General features: G+C 43.6%; 1 protein-coding gene across 1 annotated transcript; it reads left to right on the forward strand.

The window, feature by feature from the left end:
* The first annotated feature begins 4,272 nt into the window (after window positions 1–4,272).
* Window positions 4,273–5,235, forward strand: LOC123056140 (putative expansin-B14). Its single transcript, XM_044479859.1, has 3 exons — window positions 4,273–4,405; window positions 4,535–4,841; window positions 4,926–5,235. Exons 1-3 carry the CDS (start codon window positions 4,273–4,275, stop codon window positions 5,233–5,235), a joined length of 750 nt encoding a protein of 249 aa, XP_044335794.1.
* Window positions 5,236–19,929: the final 14,694 nt, after the last annotated feature.

A 19,929-nucleotide genomic window follows, 5' to 3' on the forward strand; every position in this document is an offset into this window, starting at 1 on the left:
TGCATTATTGACATTACCAGAGTTGGCAATAGTATGTCGTGCTAGGGTGAATAGTATCATTCCAATCCTTATGGCTTAGTTTATATCTAGGTGACTAAAATTACTTCTACCAAAGATGTTGCGGAACAGTACACTTGTACCTAATGTATTGTATAGTGGCAATATCAGTAGTGTTGACTGTTGGACTAATAAATAATCCCTCTGCAACTTAATATAAGACGGTTTTTGACACTAGGGAGTACTTTTTCATGCTGAGTTAGCTGATTTTTATGAAAATATATTAAGGTACATCTATTTGTGATAAAGCACCATAGTTTGTGTTGTGAGTTCATGCACAACACTAGCATGCCACATGTAAATAGCACAGTTATATATTTTTTGTGTTATTCGTAGAATTGTATGAATCGTCAACATTGTTAACATGCAGAGTATTGTTGGACTGTAGGGTCCGCTGAATGAAGTTGGTGTTGAAGGTCATCCATTGGCCGGTTCTCACTCAACTGCTAGCTGAGGGGTAGCTGGCATCAATGTTGCACACCGTGATTTTCTTGGTGAAAAAAGTCGGTGATGCTGTTGGAGCATTCTGTTTGTTCCGTTGCCACCGCTGCTTGCTTTCTGTTTATGCTACATACTACTCGAATCTTTTACGCAACCTAGAACCTCTAAAAAGCTACGGAGTACTATACTCCCTCTGCGGCTCCGCCCCCTAGTATAAGATCCTTTTGCATGCTAAAACAACTTGCAAAATGATCTTATATTATGGGACGGAGGGAGTATATGCTAATCATATGCAATTCTATTTCTGGTGTGTACTATAAACCTCTGTTTGATCTCACTATTGTATGTTTACCAATCTTTTATGTTTTGCATGGTGTACTTTATCTTATCGTTGTCTGTGATGGGGTAGTTCAAGTGCTATTATATTATGGAGACTGAATTATACAAGAAACAACAAAACATGATTTGCACCTGAATTGCATGGAACATGTCAAATAATGCAGATCAGTGGTTGTTTGATCTCGATAACTGCCGGTATATGCTTCTGCTATATTCAGGCGAGCCGTGCAAAAATCTGTTGGTTGCCCCTACTTTCTCATCTGAAGATCAGCTGGATGTTCCATGTGTTGACAACACTATAATTTAAACTCTGAACCTTCAATGCCAGCTTAATCAAGCCGCTTATGTCATGCCGTGGGCGGTATTGGGTTTGTAGTTGCATTGTCAAATGTTGTTTCAATTATGTGGCAAGGCTATAATGAAAGGGGGTGGGAGTGGGAATGTCGATGTCCGAGGGATTTTATCATTTGCAAGTTTGCAAGAACCCATTGGACAAGAACACCAATTATTTTGCTTAAATCAGTGACGCACCACTCCCTTGAATTTGGTAGACAGTTTTCGGTATTTATTCAGTGGGTTCAAAAAATAAATAAATACCGATTTGGTGATGTCGCAAGGGCATAAGTGCATCTCTAACGCAGACCACAAATTTGCTCCGACATCTGTCCACGGACGAGGGAATCAATCCGCGGATATGGATGCGAAAGGCGGCCATCCAACACAGCCTGCATACATCCGATGCCATCTTTTTAAAGGAAAACACATTCAAATGGCCGCATATATAGTCTAAAATAGTTCAAATGTTCATATGCAGCAGTAGTTTTAATAAAAAGTTTGCATGTTACACTTCAACACTGTTGTCTCCCTTAACCACCCATAAATGCTTGATGAGATCTTCCTTCAGTTGCTCGATGCTGAATTTGTTTCATTTGAACAAACCATTTAATGTTGCTGGATTTTGGTAGGGAAGTTCGATGCAGGGTTCCATGGCGTGGACTGGACGTCGCCTTCAGGGTCGACGCTAGCTCCACGCTAAACTACCTTGCAGTGCTCATCGAGTACGAGTCTGGTGACGGCGACCTGTTGGGGGTTGAGCTCCAGCAGCGCGGTGGCAGGTGAGCGCCGATGCAACAGTCGTGGGGCGTGGTCTGGAAGTAAAACTCTAGGACCACACTACAGGCGCCCATGTCGATCCACCTCACCTCCGGCTTTGGGAGGAAGCTTGTTGCCTCCAATATCATCCCCTCTGGTTGGCAGGCTAGCAAGACCTACCGATCCATCTAAAAATATTGATCTCGATTGTGTCTATCGGATCGAGTACCCGTGCATGTTAATTAGTCGCGCCCTTCTTTTTAGGTTAAATAGCATTTTTATCAACTCATAATGTTGCAATATAGTAGCTCCACCGTGTAATCGACCGTGATTTGGAATAGTTGTTTTCATGCTTGAAAATAAAATTGCACACTTGAAATATTGAGCAGTAGAATTCTTGATCAGCTGGATATCTACCTAATTTCTAGATTGACGCTAGTTGCATTATTCAATCTTTCGTGTAACAATTTTATGTTGAAAATGACTACGCCTTTAAATATCATGATCTTTTGAGTAACAAATTTATGTTGAAACAACACAACCATAATCAACAACACGACCATAATTAAATGTCAGCCCAATCTAGATGAAATGCATAGTGAGCCAGCTATAATATAGGCCACATACAAAATAAAAAGTGAAGCCCTAATCCGACTGGTTAGCACATCCCTAATATAGTCCATGTCTGAGTATGCCACTCCTAATCCGATTCATTAGCTGCACACCTGCGAATTCACCTTCTAATGTATATGTGGACACCCTGTAATCTTTGTCCTGGTTCACTTAGTTATACATATTGATATATCCTAATATGAATCCTCTATAACACTAAGCTCCCTAGTTTTAAAGAGCCCACATTCAATTGAGGTCTTCAGTTGAGATTATGTCACTCGATTATGACCGGGTCAACAATTTCTCAAAGCTTTTCCATTCAATTCTTTTATATTACTCTCAAAGTTCCTTAATTTTTAAGGCCTCACAATTAATTGATGACTTCAATTTAGAATTGGTTCAACTCAACTTTGACCGGGTCAACAATACTAAGCTCCCTAATTTTTAAGGCCTCACAATCAATTGAGTCTCCAGTTAGAATTGGTTCACCCGATTTTGACCAGGTCAACAATTTCTCAGAACTCTCCCATTCATTTCTTTTACACTATACACTATGCTTCCAAATTTTTAAGCCATCACAATTAATTGATGTCTTCGATTTAGAATTGGGTCACTCGATTTTTGATTGGGTCAACAATTTCTCGAGGAGCTCTCCCATTCAATTATTTTAATTCACCATGTTTCCTAATTTTGGAACTCTTTCATTTGATTGAAGTATTCAATTTTAGATTTGGTCTACTATTTGATCGGGCCCATGATTTTTCAAATCAATCCGCAATAACAGGCCTATAGAAACATATCAATCTTGTGCACCCTCACACCACCTAGAAAAAATAAACGCTACCATCTGTAGCACCAATATAGTACATGCAGCTACCGACGCAGAAATTTCCCCACATAAATATGAGTTTATTAGCGGATAACACACAATCACACCGTGAAAGGCCCACCAAATCATCGTGTAATAAAAAAACTCCATCTCCATGCCCCGCCGAACTAAATATTCCATCGATTCAAAAATATAAAGGGTATTAGTTTTTTGGAAAGTTATTTTCCTTTAACTTCGACCAAGTTTAGAGCCAAAAATATCGACATCCAGAATATTAAAAAAATATATGGAAATTCATTTTATGATGAATCTAATTATACCGATTTGATATTATGGATTTCGATATATTTATCTACAAATTTGATCAAACATAAAAAGGTTTGACTTTTCAAAAAAGTAATGCACCTTATATTTTGATGAAAAGGGTGGGTATTTTTTTTAACCAATAACATCAATGGCGTAGCAAAGCGCGTCCAACCCTTCTAGTGTTATTGATGTACAAAGTTTTTTTTTGCGAGATTATTGATGTATAAAGTTATGAACGATGCTAGCCATACATATCGATATGATAGTTTCCGTCCGATTTCCATCCGATATTACTCATCAAACAATTTATGCATTGGAGCAGATTGCTGAGATCGTAATACCTAGAATCAGGGTAGAGGTTCCGCTGAATTAAGGAATTTAATCCCGGGGAATCAGTCTTGAGAAACGGAATCATGCTTGAGGATCAATCTGCTCATTAACAAGAATAATATCCCTCCGGTCCGCTAATTGCAAGGAATATAATGAGCGTGCGATCTCGGCGCTGCCTATATAATACACGCTGGGACACACATCACCTCATCTCTCTCCAATCCATTCTCCTCTTCCTCGACGTCCTTCACTGCACGAGCGCGAGCATGGCTTCTTCTTCCTTCGCCGTTTTTGCGGCTAAAGCCAGTTGCTGGCTCCTCCTCCTTTCCCACAGCGTTTCCGGCTGGTCCGACGCCGGCGCGACGTGGTACGGCCCCCGCATCGGCGGCGGAAGCGACGGTACCGTACAGTATATACTTATATCGTATGCATGGACGACGCATGCACACGTCGATAATGAGAGTGCACACGTCGATATTGTTTTTGTGTAATAACGCAAGCATGGATGAATGTACGTGCATGCTGCAGGTGGAGCGTGCGGGTACCAGCGCGACGTGGAGAGCCCGCCGTTCTCCGCCATGATCACGGCCGGCGGCCCCTCCCTCTACAAGAACGGCAAGGGCTGCGGCGCTTGCTATCAGGTGAGATGCAGCTCCAATGCCGCTTGCTCCGGCCGCCCAGTGACGGTGGTTGTCACCGACCAGTGCCCCGGCGGGCCGTGCCTGGCCGAGGCCACCCACTTCGACCTCAGCGGGAAGGCGTTCGGCGCCTTGGCAAAGCCCGGTCAGGCCGACAACCTCCGCAACGCCGGCAACATCAAAGTCCAGTACAACCGGTAAGCTCGAGCCCAGTGCCCGCTTCGTGATTGATCCATCGATCCATTGTCATCTCTTTGCATGATTTCTTTGCTCGCTCGCAGGGTTCCATGCAACTGGCGAGGGGTTGCCTTCAGGGTCGACGCTGGCTCAAACCCGAACTACCTCGCGGTGCTCATCGAGTATGAGTCCGGCGACGGCGACCTGCAGGCGGTCGAGCTCCAGCAGCGCGGTGGCAGGTGGGCGCCGATGCAGCAGTCGTGGGGCGCCGTGTGGAAGTACAACTCCGGGTCCACCCTACAGGCGCCCATGTCGATCCGCATCACCTCCAGCTCTGGGAGGAAGCTCGTCGCCACCAACGTCATCCCCTCCGGCTGGCAGGCTGGCAAGACCTACCGATCCATCCACAAATAGTTAGTGATTCACCCGGTCTGTCAGATCGAGTACCCATGTTAATTAGTCGCGCCCCCCTTTTGTTTTGGGATAAAGGGCGTTTTTAGCATCTACTCATAACGTCGCAATGTAGTTGCTCCACTGTGTGATCGACCTTGATTTGTAATAGTTGATTTCACGCTTGGAAATAAAATTGCACGCTTGACATATTTTGAGCATGCAGTAGAATTCTTGATCTGCTGGACATCTTCCTAATTTCAAGACTAATGCTGTAGTTGCGTTCTTCAATCTTTCGCATAATAAATTTATGTTTCCAAATTACGACGCCTGTAAATATTTCACTTAACTTGTTTAAATTCTCGGCTAGCCCACCCAAAAATTTGGCATGACCAAAGTGAGAGCATGACCAAAATATTGGCAAGACACAATCGTTTGGATTGTAGCCAGTGTACTTGCCAAAATTTTGGCGAAATTCCTAAGATTTCATTTGATTTGCCACCAGCCGAGCTGCCAAATGTACCTTGAGCCAACAAAGAAAGAAGGGACACATAAAAAACTTATAATATAAGAATTAATTTACTATAACCTGCCAAAATAATAAACAAAACTAACGACCGAACCAAGATAATTTTTTTGAGGGTCCGAACCAAGATAATTAGTACGTAGTACTAGAGGTTCTGGGACAATTGGTCCAGTATAAGTAAAAGGTTTTCTTAGTTGAAGGGAGTCCAGTAGTAAAAGATTTTTTTATGTAAGTAAAAGGAGTGTCGGGCTGCCGCTTACACGCGATTGATTCATCAAAAAACGAACAGGTAAATGAAAAAAAAATCCATCCAAAAAACTGTTCAGTAATTAGACAGCTTCCCATGCGATTAATGCGCTGTATTGATCCTCTATTATAACAAACAAACGAGACCACCGTAAAACCAAAATCATACGAGACCCACGCAATAAGCGGACGAGAGTGTGCTGCCAATTTTTTGGCGAGCGTTTTGTGCGCTCTCGCGGGCGCTCCTGGCGGGCTGGGCGAGCCGATTTTTTGGTGCTAGTCCAAACAGCTGCCAAATCTCGTGGGTGAGCTGATTTTTCGGTACGGCTAGCGTTGGTGGTAAACCAAACGCACCCTAAATGGAGTATGTATTTGAATTCATAGATTTTTCCGTGGTGGCTGATCTGTTATATCTTATGCCATGAAATTACTTGATATTACATAATGGCTGTAAATGAGAGTGGGTTTTCAGCTCCCATGTGCCCCTACACCCTCTATGAGCAGTAAATTAAAGAAAAATAGAAAATAAATTTAAAAAAATTCTGAATCTTTGCAACATCAAATGTTATCAAGTTTTGTAGGTGCGCGCAAGTTTTCATGCCAAAAAAAACATTTGAGGAGCTTTACACAAGAAAAAGACTTCCACGCTTGAAGTTTTGAGCACTTTTAGCACTGAAATCCGAAACTCGTGATATTAGAGGAGCTCTACATGATATTTAGTTATGAACACTTGCAATAACCTACAAAGTTTGATCATATTTGATGTCGCAAAATTTTAGTTTTCTATTTTTTGAATTTACTGTTCAAAGAGGATGCAGGGGATCCCGGGAGCTATCACTTCTTTCTCAGCTATAAATACATTGATTTTTACTATTGTCTAGGTTAGTTCATTATATTAGGGCCTCTTTGATTTGTAGGATTAAAAAGTGCCGGAATAGGAAAACTATAAGATTGGAATGTCATTCTCATCAATCCTACAAAATTGAATTTTGGTTTGTTTGATTGCACCATAGAAAAAGCAAGAGAGGATTCTTTCAAAGATGTTTGAGTGGATGCTAAAATTCCTATTGAATGAAGTACAAACGAATCCGTAGAAAAATTACCTATGGGATTCAGCCCTATGCGTCAAACAACCAAGATAGGGAAACTCCCTAAGGATTACAATCCTCCAAAATTCATATGAAAATCCTTTGAATCAAAGGAGCCCCATATGATTTGTTTCATATCAGTATAATGGGAACACTATTCTACTTTGAGAAGACAAAAATCAAATCAAAGAAGGCATGTACAATAGTATTGACTTAGCAAATGGCACATAGGATAATTGCTGGTTATTATTCTTGATGGGTCGGTAGAGTGATAAACAAAAAATAATGATGGTTGCCCTCTTTTATCCAAGAGATGATGTTTTGGTAAGCAAGATATGACATATTTCATTGTTCTTCTCTAAGTCGCATATTTTTTTATATTTTGATCACTCTAATTTGAAGAGAATCTAAACATTAATTGACACAAATATATTAAGAGATAATCTGTTGCTTAACTTGCTTTTAATCTTTGTTGGATGACGTGAAATGTGTACGAAAATGCCGCCTTATAAACCACTGTACATTCCCTTACATATGACATTATCATTATCTCTTGGAGATATCTGTCTACTACCTTATAAATTGGAGTTGGTGGTGACTTAACTCCCCACTCCATCCTAATCTCACTAATCCCACTAGATCCCTCCCAGTTTGGAAGAGATCACTGCCCACTCCATCCCAATCTTCTCATCCATCTAGAATCCACCGGATCCCTCCGGTTTGAAATTCTTTTATAGATGAAACAATAAAAAATAATGCCATTGGGGAGCCTCAAGCCACACATCTCCGTCTACACCTAACTCAATCAAACCGGCAAGCGACCAACTTACTCATGTTTTCAATGAGAAAGTATTTTATAAGTACATGTCAGTGCTCCCACATTCGTGCAGTTACACATATGCATTTTTGCTTGCTTGCTTGAGTTTTTCTTTATAGTGTTGCAAGTCCATTGGTTGTTGTATACTGATAATCTGATACAACTTCAATTTTTTGTAGTTTCATAGCAATCCAAGGGCGTCACGCTAGTAGCCAAAAGACAGAACACACGATGTTATTAATGTATCTTGAATGGCAAACTAAGGCATAGCCTAGTGGTGGAAAGGGGCTGATGCCTTCCCACCCACCCAGGTTCAAGGCATGGTACTTGCAATTTGGGTTTGTTGAACCAATTATACTGTAGGGGCTTCCCTTACAGTCTTTCTGTCAAAAAATATATATATCTTGAATGCATATGACTATAGTCATCAAAGGGGAATATGTTACACTGTACTCACGTGGGTGCCTAGCGGGCAGCACATGGCGCCGCTGTATGCGTCGTTCTACGAGCCACCCTACGGGAAGCAACCACATCCATTCCAGATGCCTGGAGCGTCCTCTGGTGCACCTCAAGTGTATCAGTGGCCTCAGCAGTAGTCGAACTACGGCAAGGACGACAAATAGACACAGCTTAGTCAAAAGCATGTGCTTGGGGGAGGTCAGTTCCTCCTTTCTCCTTGCATTTTTAGCATGTTTACTTTCATTTTTGCATAATAAAATTTAGACCAACTTTTTGATTATTTTGTTGAAGCTCACTTTTTGGTTTAATCCTGGATCTTGTCTATTTAGTGGAAGAACGGCTGTAGCAGAAATGCTATGGCGTGAAGCTCAACCTTCTAATCACTTATATCTTGGTTATGCGTGGCAAGGTCGGTGTATTTGTAATTGTTATCACTGGCATGATAAAGGCCCCTAAACTTGAATATTAAAAACACAAAGTTTGTTAACTAATTAAGTTTGTGGCTTCCGATTAAGGTAGCTATATTTGATAATGACACTCTCTTGGAGGAAAGTAGCTACTTGATCATACTTAGCTAGACGAAAATATTTAATGGAAGTGCCATGTGCAAAATTGTTTGAACTACCAATAAGTCCACCACCTAGCTATCTATCAAGACTTTAGAGGAGAACTAGAATTAGTGTTACGAAAACTATATGTGGCTAGGTAGAGAGCTTATCTACAGGACGGGTCATTGGGCAACGGCGCAGCGGTCCCATCGGCGGTCGGGGGAGAAGGGAGAATGCGATGTGGAGCGGAGGCAACCTTGGGGGTGAATACGACGTGGAGTGGCAACGACCTTGGCGGATGGATGCAATGCGTGACTTGCCAATGGATTGGGGTCTTTATATAGCTGGTCGGAGAGAATTGAGGTTTCTGGGTATTGCTGGCGAGTCATGCAGGAAGCCTACGTGGTTGCGCGGAAACGAGCTCGCCGACGCTTCATCTGTGCCTCTTGGAGCCGACGCTTGGCCATCGGAGATGCATACTATGCGATGGGCAGGCATGCACTGAATCCACCACTGGAACGCACTGACACAACCAACGGTTTTGGTTACACTGAATGACTCGTTTAGAGATGTTGCTGGAAAATGTAACAAAGATTGCTATTATTAATTTGTAAAAAACTGCATTTCCTGTATTTGTACTAAACACGGTCACCTCTTCAGTGACTTGCGTTCCCGGAAATACAAGTTGTTCCGAGAGCAAAATGAAAACGGAGGAGGAAGAATCAAATGCTATCTCCATCCAAAAGACCAAGGATCGGGTGATATCAAAGTCACCTGCCAGCCAAGTAGTTGAGTTGTCGACAAGTTTATCACACAAAAGGGGGGGCATCTATAGAAGGGACCATATATAGCAAAATTGTAACATGGGGCAACGAATCAATTAACTACGCATCCTTGCAGAATACCAAAAATGACATGAGAAATCGTAATGATAGATCTGCAGCCAGCTGAAAAGTAAAAAGAGGACAGAAAAGAAAAAGAAGCTGGGTAGAGGGTTGATGCTCTGCCTGGTGATAACTTGCCAATAGACGCCTTGATTGTGCTTGCTTGCAGAACTATACATCTTTTCTTTTCCTTTTTTTACTTCATCGGCACAATTTAACTGTGTCCAGATCGATTTTAGGTCTTTCATTATGACAATTATCTGTTTATGTATATATGAAGCAAGTGAGAATGTATCTCAGAAACATCATCTGCAGTAGAGAACCGACGACCCTTCACGCTTGCCTGCTTTATGAATAAAACATTCATTAGAGACATAGGGCAATAAAAATACCCTAGTCCGGCTCCTGTTTAGAGCAATTTTTCTTGAAGTATCTCACCCGTCGCTTCTCTTCCTTACTAAAAATACCCTAGCTAGGTGCTAGTACATGCCTGCGTCAAAAGCATTCATTATTGGAACATGGAAAATGATGAGAGAGAAAAACCGATGGTGGTAAAAATTAAAAATGTTCTTCTATTGAAGAGAAAGGATGGAAGGATCATGCTAGTAAAAAATGGATGTCATTAGTTAAGAAAAATAAAACCCATAGGCCATATCTGTGTATAATAATTCAACCTTTTGCCTATGTGGTGTTTATGGACAAATAAAAATTTAGCCTGCACCCCTTTGTTTTAGGAGACTTATCAATGTAAACCTTCCTATTATTATGTTAATACTGAAACTATATCATGTGATGACTGCTATTTCAACATGTTTATCCGTTACAACTATTCTTTGAACATGGCCATCAATGTTACTACTGTAATTGTCCCAAAGTGCATGCTTAATAGTGCAGGCTGTTCAGTGTTACTAGAACAAAATGGAAGCAAAGGAGAAAGAAACACATATTCTATCTCCGTGCAAAAGGACAAAGGTTCAAAAGAAATCAAAGTCACTTGTCAGCCAAGTAATCGAGTTGTCGAAGGGACCATAGCAAAAATCGTAACAAGAGGACAGCGAATCAATTTAACGACACATCCTTCCAGAGGACCAAAGATGGCACGAGAAATTGACATGAAGGACCAGCAGCCTCCTGAAAAGTAAAGGAATAACAGAAAGGAAAAAAAAGGAAGGAGTTGGGTAGGGCTGATGCTCCGGCTCGAGATAACTTGCAGAAGACTAGCAATACCACCTTTTTTTTCCCGAGATTGCCAATAGACTCCTTGATGATCTTCCTTGTAGAATTCTGTTTTCTTTTTCAACTTCATCGACACAATTTAACTGTTGCCAGATTCTAGGTCTTTAATTATGGCAAGTGTATATGTATACATGAACCAGTGAGAAGAATGCCGTCTAACAAACATCATCTGTAGGGGAGAACCAAACACCCTTAACGTTGCCTGCACCATGCACACAAAACATTCTTTAGAGAACAGGGAAGCGACCCAGTGGTAGGGTGGCGTAGCGCTGATGCACCAGGTCGACTACCGCTTGGAGGAAGAACCAAATGCTATCCCCTTCCAAACGACCAAGGTCTAACCGAAATCAAGGTCTGGAGTTGTCGACAACTTCATCACACGAAAGGGACCATATATGACGTATCCATCCAGAAGACCAAAGATGACACGAGAAGCTACCAACTGTGGTTGCTTGCAGAACTATGGGTTCTTTTCTAACTTCATCAGCACAATTTAACTGTGGTCCATCTCAGAAACATCTTCTGCAAGGGTTACCAAAGACCCTTTACTTTGGTAGTGGCAGCACTGATGCACCCTGGCCTGCTCCTGCTTGGAGCTAATTTTCGAAGTAAATCTCACCCGTTTGCTTCTCTTCCCTAATAAAAATACCCTTTTTTTGCCGGGATAATAAAAATACCCTTGCCTGCATTTTAAAACAAAACATTCATCAGAATGTGAAAAATGCTGAGCACTCCATCCTGCTTGCAACTGATTTAGAAAGACCGTGTTGCACGCGTGTAATGTCATCCCGTCTATTACACTACTCAAATCGATCAAAGATGAAATGAGAAATCGTGATAAAGGATCTGTATGCAGCCTGCTGAAAAGTAAAGAAATGACAGAAAAGAAAAAGAAGTTGGGTAATGGGTTGATGCTCTTCCTGGAAGCCTAGGAAAATCGCGGTCCCCAGGTCCCCTGCCCTTATACATTTATCATGAAGGCTCATGCTGAAAGAAGTAAAGAATGTAGAGAAAGGAAAAGAAGAAGCTGCCTACACGCATGCCTTGGTGGCGTGGGTTCCAGGTAGAATAGAAGAACAAATCCTTTTGGTAGCGGCTCACGGCTGGGCACACACACAGATAGACGTGTGCATCGCATTGCATGCAAGGCGACACACCACACAGACGCATGAACGCGTGCTAGGTGCTAGCCTGGCCTGCTTCTGCTAAACCAAACAAACTCTTGAAACACCATCACACAGACCAGGCCGGCGGCGGCGAGGGATTTATCCATGGCGGAGCTGGCGTCGGGCGCCGTGGGGACGCTGCTGGGCGTGATCGGCCAAGAGGCGCTGAGGCTCGGCCGCGTCCGGCATGACGTGCAGTTCATCCAGGAGGAGATGGAGAGCATGGGCAGCTTCCTCGCGAACCTCTCCGGGAACAGCCGCGAGCACGACGAACAGGTCCGCACCTGGATGAACCAGGTCCGGATTCTCGCCAACGACTGCAACAACTGCATCGACCTATACCTCTACCGTGGGGACCCCGCTCTCCACTTGCCCAAGGAAGGCCCCGGCCGCTACCTCCGGTGGGCTCCCTGGCTGCTGCGCAAGCTGCTCGCACAACATCGCGCAGCCGGCCAGCTGAGGGAGCTCAAGGACCGGGCACAAGACATCGGCAACCGCCGAATGAGATATGGCGTCGAGGTCAAAACAGAGTCATCGTCTTCCGGAGCTGGGCTTACGGAGTCATTATTGCTGTCAGCCACACAAGACCATGAAGAAGAAGAAGAAGACGATGACGACCAACATGGTGATGATCCACTGAAGGTGGCCTTGTCCATGACTACTATGTGGATGGACAAGGAAGACTACTTTAGGAGGAGGCTAGATGACTGGATTGGATCGGTGGTGCAGGCGGCGGTGGAGGCGGAGGCAGCGAAGAAAGGCATAAAGTTAAATGCGGAGGCGGCGACCGGATCAAAACCATTACTACCATCCATCGCCTTTGTAGCGAAGAACGAGTACGCCGACCATCTTCGGTGTAAAGTCTTGGAAGTGGCAGACGGCCATTTCAAGAGGGCGAAGGGCGTCCAAGATAAGGTTGTCCCACCGACGACCAAGGACGCCGGGAATATCATAGTCTTCGTCGACATCCGCGCGGTGCACTACCATAATGTACCGCTACGACCCCACAAGATTCTCTGCTACATCCTGGCTGAGCTCGAGCCGCAGCAAGGCAAAGCTTCTACTTACAGAAAAAGATGGGGTACTTACAAATACGCAAGGAAGACGATTCATGAAATCAAGGTCAAGATAAATAAAGTGAATGTCGACGGGAAGATCAATGACATCGTAGTATCCAATCTTGGTGATAGTAAAGATCAGCCGTGGGACCTGCAAATTTTGGACAATCTACAGGAGAAGCAAGAAATTGGCGGTGAAGAATTGGGCCGACTCCTGCGGCTGCTTATCTACCACTCAACTAGTACTGCTGCTGCAACTGAAAAGGACAAAAAGATTAAATCTGGAGTATCAGAGTTGTACGATGACATCATCAAGCAAACAGCCAGGAACCTTAAATTGAAAATAGAAGAAGGATGCTCAAGCTCAGAGCTGCAGGAGCCCAAATCAGGCGGCTCAAGCCCAGAGCTGCAGGAGCTCGAATATGAAGACATCTTGAAGACGGTGTTCCCAGAAACGAACGCCAGCAGCATTACCACCACCACTGCTGCCAATAGTCCTCACAGCACATTGGTCGACGATCAAATCCAAGAAATGGTCAGAAGGGTTACAGAAATGATGCATGATCTCAGGGAATTAGAAAAATCTGACAAGACAACCCCGGAAGCTGATTTTCACGAAAGCATAGTGAAGAAGAAGGCAGAGATCATAAAGAAGATTAGGAAGCAGCTCAAGGTTAAAATGATGATGCAAAAGATTAAAAAACGCTTGGAAGGTGATCAAAGGATCCTGGTCATACTGGAAGTTTATGACAAGCATGTGCCTGTATGGCAAGAGACCAGAAACAGTTTGATCTCGTTGGAATTGGAGTGCCCCATCGCAGGTGCTGTGTTCGTGGTCACAAAGACCACTCAACAGGATTTTTCCTGTCCAGACCTGATGGACCGTATAGAATATTCTCTTGTTGGCCTCTACCTTGATACTGTGGTCCATCATACAGGCCAGCATATGAATGATCCACAAACCCGCCTGATTCTTCGCAACATCTTGCGTGAGTGCGAGCCACATGAATTCTGCATGAAGATCTTTGCTCAAGCATTGTACACCAAACCCAAGAGGAGCAGAGAAGAGTTGAGCAAGCTGCACAGCTCCTTGTGTGCACGTGACACACCAGAATCATTGCCCAGTATGATGCTCAAATTCTCCTACAGGGAGCTACCTAAAGACTACAGGTCCTGTTTGTTGTACCTCGCTATCTTCCCTCAAGGAGAACCCATCAGGCGGTCAACCTTGATAGAACGATGGGTTGCAGAAGGGCTGATAACAACCAAAGACTGGAGCTGGTCCTCTTCAGTGGTTGAAGCCGAGAAATGTTTTGATACGCTCGTCGCCCGGTGCCTTGTTTGTCCTTCTGACATTGGTGCTACTGGAAAGGTCAAGAGCTGCACAGTCCATAAGCTAGTTTATGGATTCATTACCAAGATCGCCAAGAAGCAGCGCATTCTGCAGACACGGCTGTCACGTCACTTGGCTCATCACTTCTCCATATTCAGCGATGTCCGCCTTCGCAGCTCTGAAACAATTGAAGATTTTTTGAAAAAGTCATCTCAGTTCTCCAAGCTTAAGGTACTAGATCTAGAAGGCTGTCGTTGCTTCCAACAGAAGAACCAGTGCTACCTGAGGGACATATGCAGGAAGATACTGATGCTCAAGTATCTCAGCTTGAGGAGAACGGATGTTACCAGTCTGCCGAGTGAAATCAACAATCTTCATGAGCTAGAGGTATTGGATATCCGGGACACCAACATTCCTGCATATGAAACAAGAACTGTCCTGCTCCGAAAGCTGAAGCGTCTGTTGGCTGGTCAAAAGCTGAAGCGTGTGTTGGCTGGTGAAGTTGATCCAAGTCCAAGCAGTCCTACTGACTTCCCCAGTGTCCAGATGCCTGAGAAGATTAAAAAAAAGGAGAGTCTGGAGGTACCGTGCAATGTCAAGCCGAAGAATCGTCTGAAGCGTCTATTGCCTGGTCATGTTGATTCAAGTCCTGCTGACTTCTCCAGTGTGCAGATCCCTGAGAAGGTCGAAAAAATGGAGGGTGTGGAGGTATTGTCCAATGTCAAGCCCAAGAGTCATCAAGACTTGAAAGATATTGGAGGTCTAAATGAGCTGAAGAAGCTCGGCGTGGTTATCAACAAGGAGAGTGACCTACAGCGATTGCTTAAATCAATCAATGATCTCCTAAAACAGTCCCTCCGTTTTCTGTCAATTACTCTTGACATAAGCATATACAAGGGCTCTTCATCAGAGCTGAGTCTGGTAAACAGCCCCAAGTATCTCGAGAGCCTAACTATAAATGGAAGCAAAAAGTGCCCCAACGAAAGCACTAGCACACATATGGGGAAGATTCTTGAATTATTGACCAATAATGGCAATAAACTTGCCAAGGTAACTCTAAGTTGCACTTTTCTGAGCCAGGAACACCTGAATGTACTTGCCAAGCTTGAGAACTTACGGTGTGTCAAGCTTCGACACAATGCGTACACTAAGAGCAATCTCATCTTCAAAGAGGGTGAATTCAAGAATCTCAACAGATTTCTTGTTGAGGGAACCAACATGACTGAAATCATATTTGATAATGGAGCTGCTACTCAGCTCGAGAAAATCGTTTTGTCCTCCACCAACATAGTCCCTATCAGTGGAGTTAATTACCTTCAAAATTTGGAGGAGCTCGAGCTGAACCACATCAAGAACAAGGGCAGGTTGCATTCATTACTTCACAATGCCGATCACATAACCAAGGTGACCCTTCGTGATACATTGCTGGAGCAAAGTGATCTGGAAATCCTGGCCCAGAAACCAAATATGCGCTGCATAGTGCTCTTGGACAAGACTGGTAGTCAGCTTATCTTGAACAAAGATGAATTCCAAAACGTCAACCTTCCTATTGTCGACAAACTTCCTACACCAAAAGAGCTAAACGGTGGCATTGTCCCTGATGAGGTGAAAGAAGACATCAAAACACCAGAAGCTAGGTAGAAGCCTTGACTCGAACAGAGAAAGCCAGAAAATCAAGACCAAGCGAAAGGAAACACAAGAGAACCGGATGGTGCTGCAAGATGCCCATCCTTGTGGAAGGCGAAGGGTTGGTGTGGGAGGTATTGAAGGCCTTCCTGTTACTTCTTCCGTTCATCATCACCTCCTGCCATGGTATGTGTTTGTGTGTGCTCGTGTGGTTTGCCGTTGTGTGTTTCTGTCTACTGAGTGTGCATTTGTGTTCTGCCTGTGCGGATTGATTTGAGTGGTGTGGTTGTGGCTGTATCCAGTTACTTGTTCTGCCTGTGTGCCTTGTTATTGTGGCTGAGCATAATGGTTGTGTGTATGCTCATAGGTATGGATTTGTGTGGCTTTCCTCTGGACAATATGGTTCCATGTAATAAGTGCAATGCTTGTACGCACATTTGACTTGCTATTAATATATACTGTTGTGTGCTATATCATGTGCTTTGGCTGGGTTCTCCAATGATGAACTGGTGTAGGTCATAACGTAATAACGCAGCTACCAGCCGTAATATCAAAAGCAGTTAATTATAGCCTTTGAAGCAGAGTTTGTTTTAATGCAGATCAGAGGTTTCTCAGATATTTATCCATCTTCACCATAGCTAGTGCGGTACTGAAACCGTCCATGGTTTTATGTAAGTCATCACTGATCTAGTGAAAAACAGCTAGGTCGGTAAAGTCGTTTGCCAAATAAACAGAAGTTTCATAGACTAAGTTTCACTAGAGTCCTCTTGACAGAATTCAGTAAGAGGCTCACACATGACCAGACACCTATCTTTAGAGCCTGTTCGGAAATGGTCCAGCTCCTCTGAATTCTCAACTCCCACTCCTCCATCCAAGATGCTGCTCCTTGTAAAAAGTAGCGCTGAAAAAAACTGTTCGGCAAGCAGCTTCGCTCCTGATTCACGAGGAGAGGCAGAACCGTATAGGCGAGCGAGTCGGGCGCGGCCGCTCAACCCGTTTTCCACTTGGCGGTGGCAATCCTTTCGTAAATCTTACCAACTCTCCGATTTTAAATATCTGAGACCCTGAAAACTGTAGCTCCGTGGAATTGCATTGTAGCCTGCTCCACTCCAGAGTTTCAACTCCGCAGAGTTCGGGCGTTCGGCACGGCTCCACCAACTCCAGGAGGGGAGTTGAGGAGTGGAGAGAATCCGAACACGCCCTTAGTGCGCAAAAATTCCCTAAAGCTGTTCATAGAGATTTCACTTGCTGCAGCAGTATCCACACATTCAGAATTTATATTTGAACCAAGGCTAGTATGCTCCCCGTACCTGAGTTAGATCTTGTGAGAGGGCTCTACTCCCCTTCAGTTCCTCTAATCTCAGAAATAGCCAAGTTATCACAGCTAGCTTAATAAGTGCCATCAGATATCATTTTTCAGAGAACTGATGGAACTCCATTGTCACTGGAAATTTTGCTGTTGAATCTCTTCTCGAGGAACAAGACCACATTTACTTTGCAAAACTGAGAACACCACCGAGTGAAGAACCGTGAGTCACTTGTACCCTGTAATCTTCCCCTATCAGGACCATGCGACAGCAACAGCTTCCTCGTCAGGTAGATCAAAAGCAGAGTATAAGAAGCAACGAAGTTCTGTATCCTGCTCTTATTGCTCCTGCTTCCTCTGCGCTGGCATTATTTTTTCTCCTTCGATCTTTCATTCCAGTACTTAGATGAGCTTTGAGAGCTGCAACTAATATATTCCAGTATTCCACCTTGGCGCAACCACGCTGCTGTTGGTCAAGACTGCCATCAGCCATGGCACTGTCTTGCACCTGCTGATCTTCACTAGGAAGTAGAAACACACTCAATGCTAGATGATTCCAGAACATGATTCAGGCCTGATTGCAGCACCTTCTTCCTATCGTGGTGTTCATTTTTCCTGTGGTTTATATATGAACCACCGCTTCTGCAACAGGCATTTGATCAAACACCTGACCTGGTGCGCATGTCTCCTCGGCCTACACCTGACAGAACTGTGAGCATCGCCATGGATCCATGCCTCCATCTACAATGTGTCGACATAGTACTGTATAAGTTATCCTGGCCAAATGGAGGGCAGACCCAGGCACCGGCAATGTGTCGAACACCTGGTGAGCGTGACCAGATACAGCTAGAGGCAGAGGAATCCGTCCTCGCGTTCTTCAGCCGAACAGTTCTTAGCTTCGTCAGCGCACGATTGACTCTCTTCTTATCGGTTTTCATTCATGGTGAATGAAAACTGGGGGCGCGCCCCTGCATCTGCATTCGAAATTGAAAAATGCGCTCGAGCCAGGACTTACCTTAGGAAGGAAGGATGAACACCAAAGCTCGGCAGATGTACATCAGCTCGCCGCTTGACAGACGCTGGGCAGAGAGGGGTTCGCCGCCGGGCAACGCCTTGACGGCGTCCGACGCCGGTGATGCGGCACCAACGCCGTCGGTTCCCAGGGATTGAGTTTTTTTTCTTCTCTTTTTAGGGACAACAGCCGGCCAAACAACCGATTTTATTACTATATACTACTTTCCACGTGCTCGCTAGAATACTCTTTCCTTTTTTTTCTGTTTTCTTTTATTTCTTGTTTCTTCTTTTTTGATTGTTTATTTTACTTTGTTTCTTTCCTTATCTCTTCAAATTTTTTTCTATGAACATTCACTTTTATACAAAATAAATTTAAAATATATAGATGGCAAATACATAAAAAATTTGCTACAAAATGTTTGAACACTTTTGAAATTATATGAATATTTCTTCAATGCATGATTATTTTTAAAAGGGTTCACCATTTATTAAAATATTTTCATCGTGAAATAAAAAATATTGGTGGAATATTAGAAATTTGTTCTTATTTTTTTATATAAAAGATTTTCATCGTGTATGAAAAACTTTTTGCACATATTTAAAAAAATTTCTTCACATTCCGATAATCCACCTTGGTGCCTCAGCTCAGATGAGCCTGGTGAACAGTAACATGATTAAAAATAGGAAAAAATTTCCAAAAAAATCCACATTTATTTACAAGCAAGATGCGCATGTGTGTGATATTCGTGCAAAATTTTGTGAAGTTTGGACATTCGAGGAGTGCGCGGCAAAAACGACAAAATCGTGCATGAACAATGCTGTTATCAAATGCATCTCACGGACCTGATTTTTTTTTTGTCACGAGCTCCTCAGATGTCCAAACTTCATGAAATTATGCACGAACATCACGCATTTGAGCATATTGCATCACAAAAAAAATTGGAATTTTAAAACAGTTTTTTTTGCGGCCTTACTGTTCATGCTCGGGCTCATCTGAGCCCCGGCACCAAAACGCCGCACTCCTGTCCATGTTAAGAAATTGATCATCACGTTTTAGATTTGTCAGCGCGTGATTGAGACTTTTCATATAGGTTTTCGTGATGAACGAAAATTGGCACGCCCCTGCATTCGAAATGGAAAAACGCAATCAAGCCTGGCATTGCCCTGGGAAGGAAGGATAGGAGCCAACGCTCGGCAGATGCAGATGCAGATGAGCTCGCCGCTTGACAGATGCGCCACCGCTGAAACGAGAGGGCAGGGCAGCAGGCAGGGAGGGGACAAACGCCTTCGCACCGGCACCGTCTACCGTCGTTGGTTCGCCACCAACGTCGTCGTTCCAAACGATGGACCAGCCAGCTTTTTGTTTTTTACTAGGGGTCGGGAAAACCAGCCAGCAAAGGGGCGCCCGCCT

The sequence above is a fragment of the Triticum aestivum genome, chromosome 2D, assembly GCF_018294505.1.
Source record: "Triticum aestivum cultivar Chinese Spring chromosome 2D, IWGSC CS RefSeq v2.1, whole genome shotgun sequence".
NCBI classification, from domain to species: domain Eukaryota; kingdom Viridiplantae; phylum Streptophyta; class Magnoliopsida; order Poales; family Poaceae; genus Triticum; species Triticum aestivum.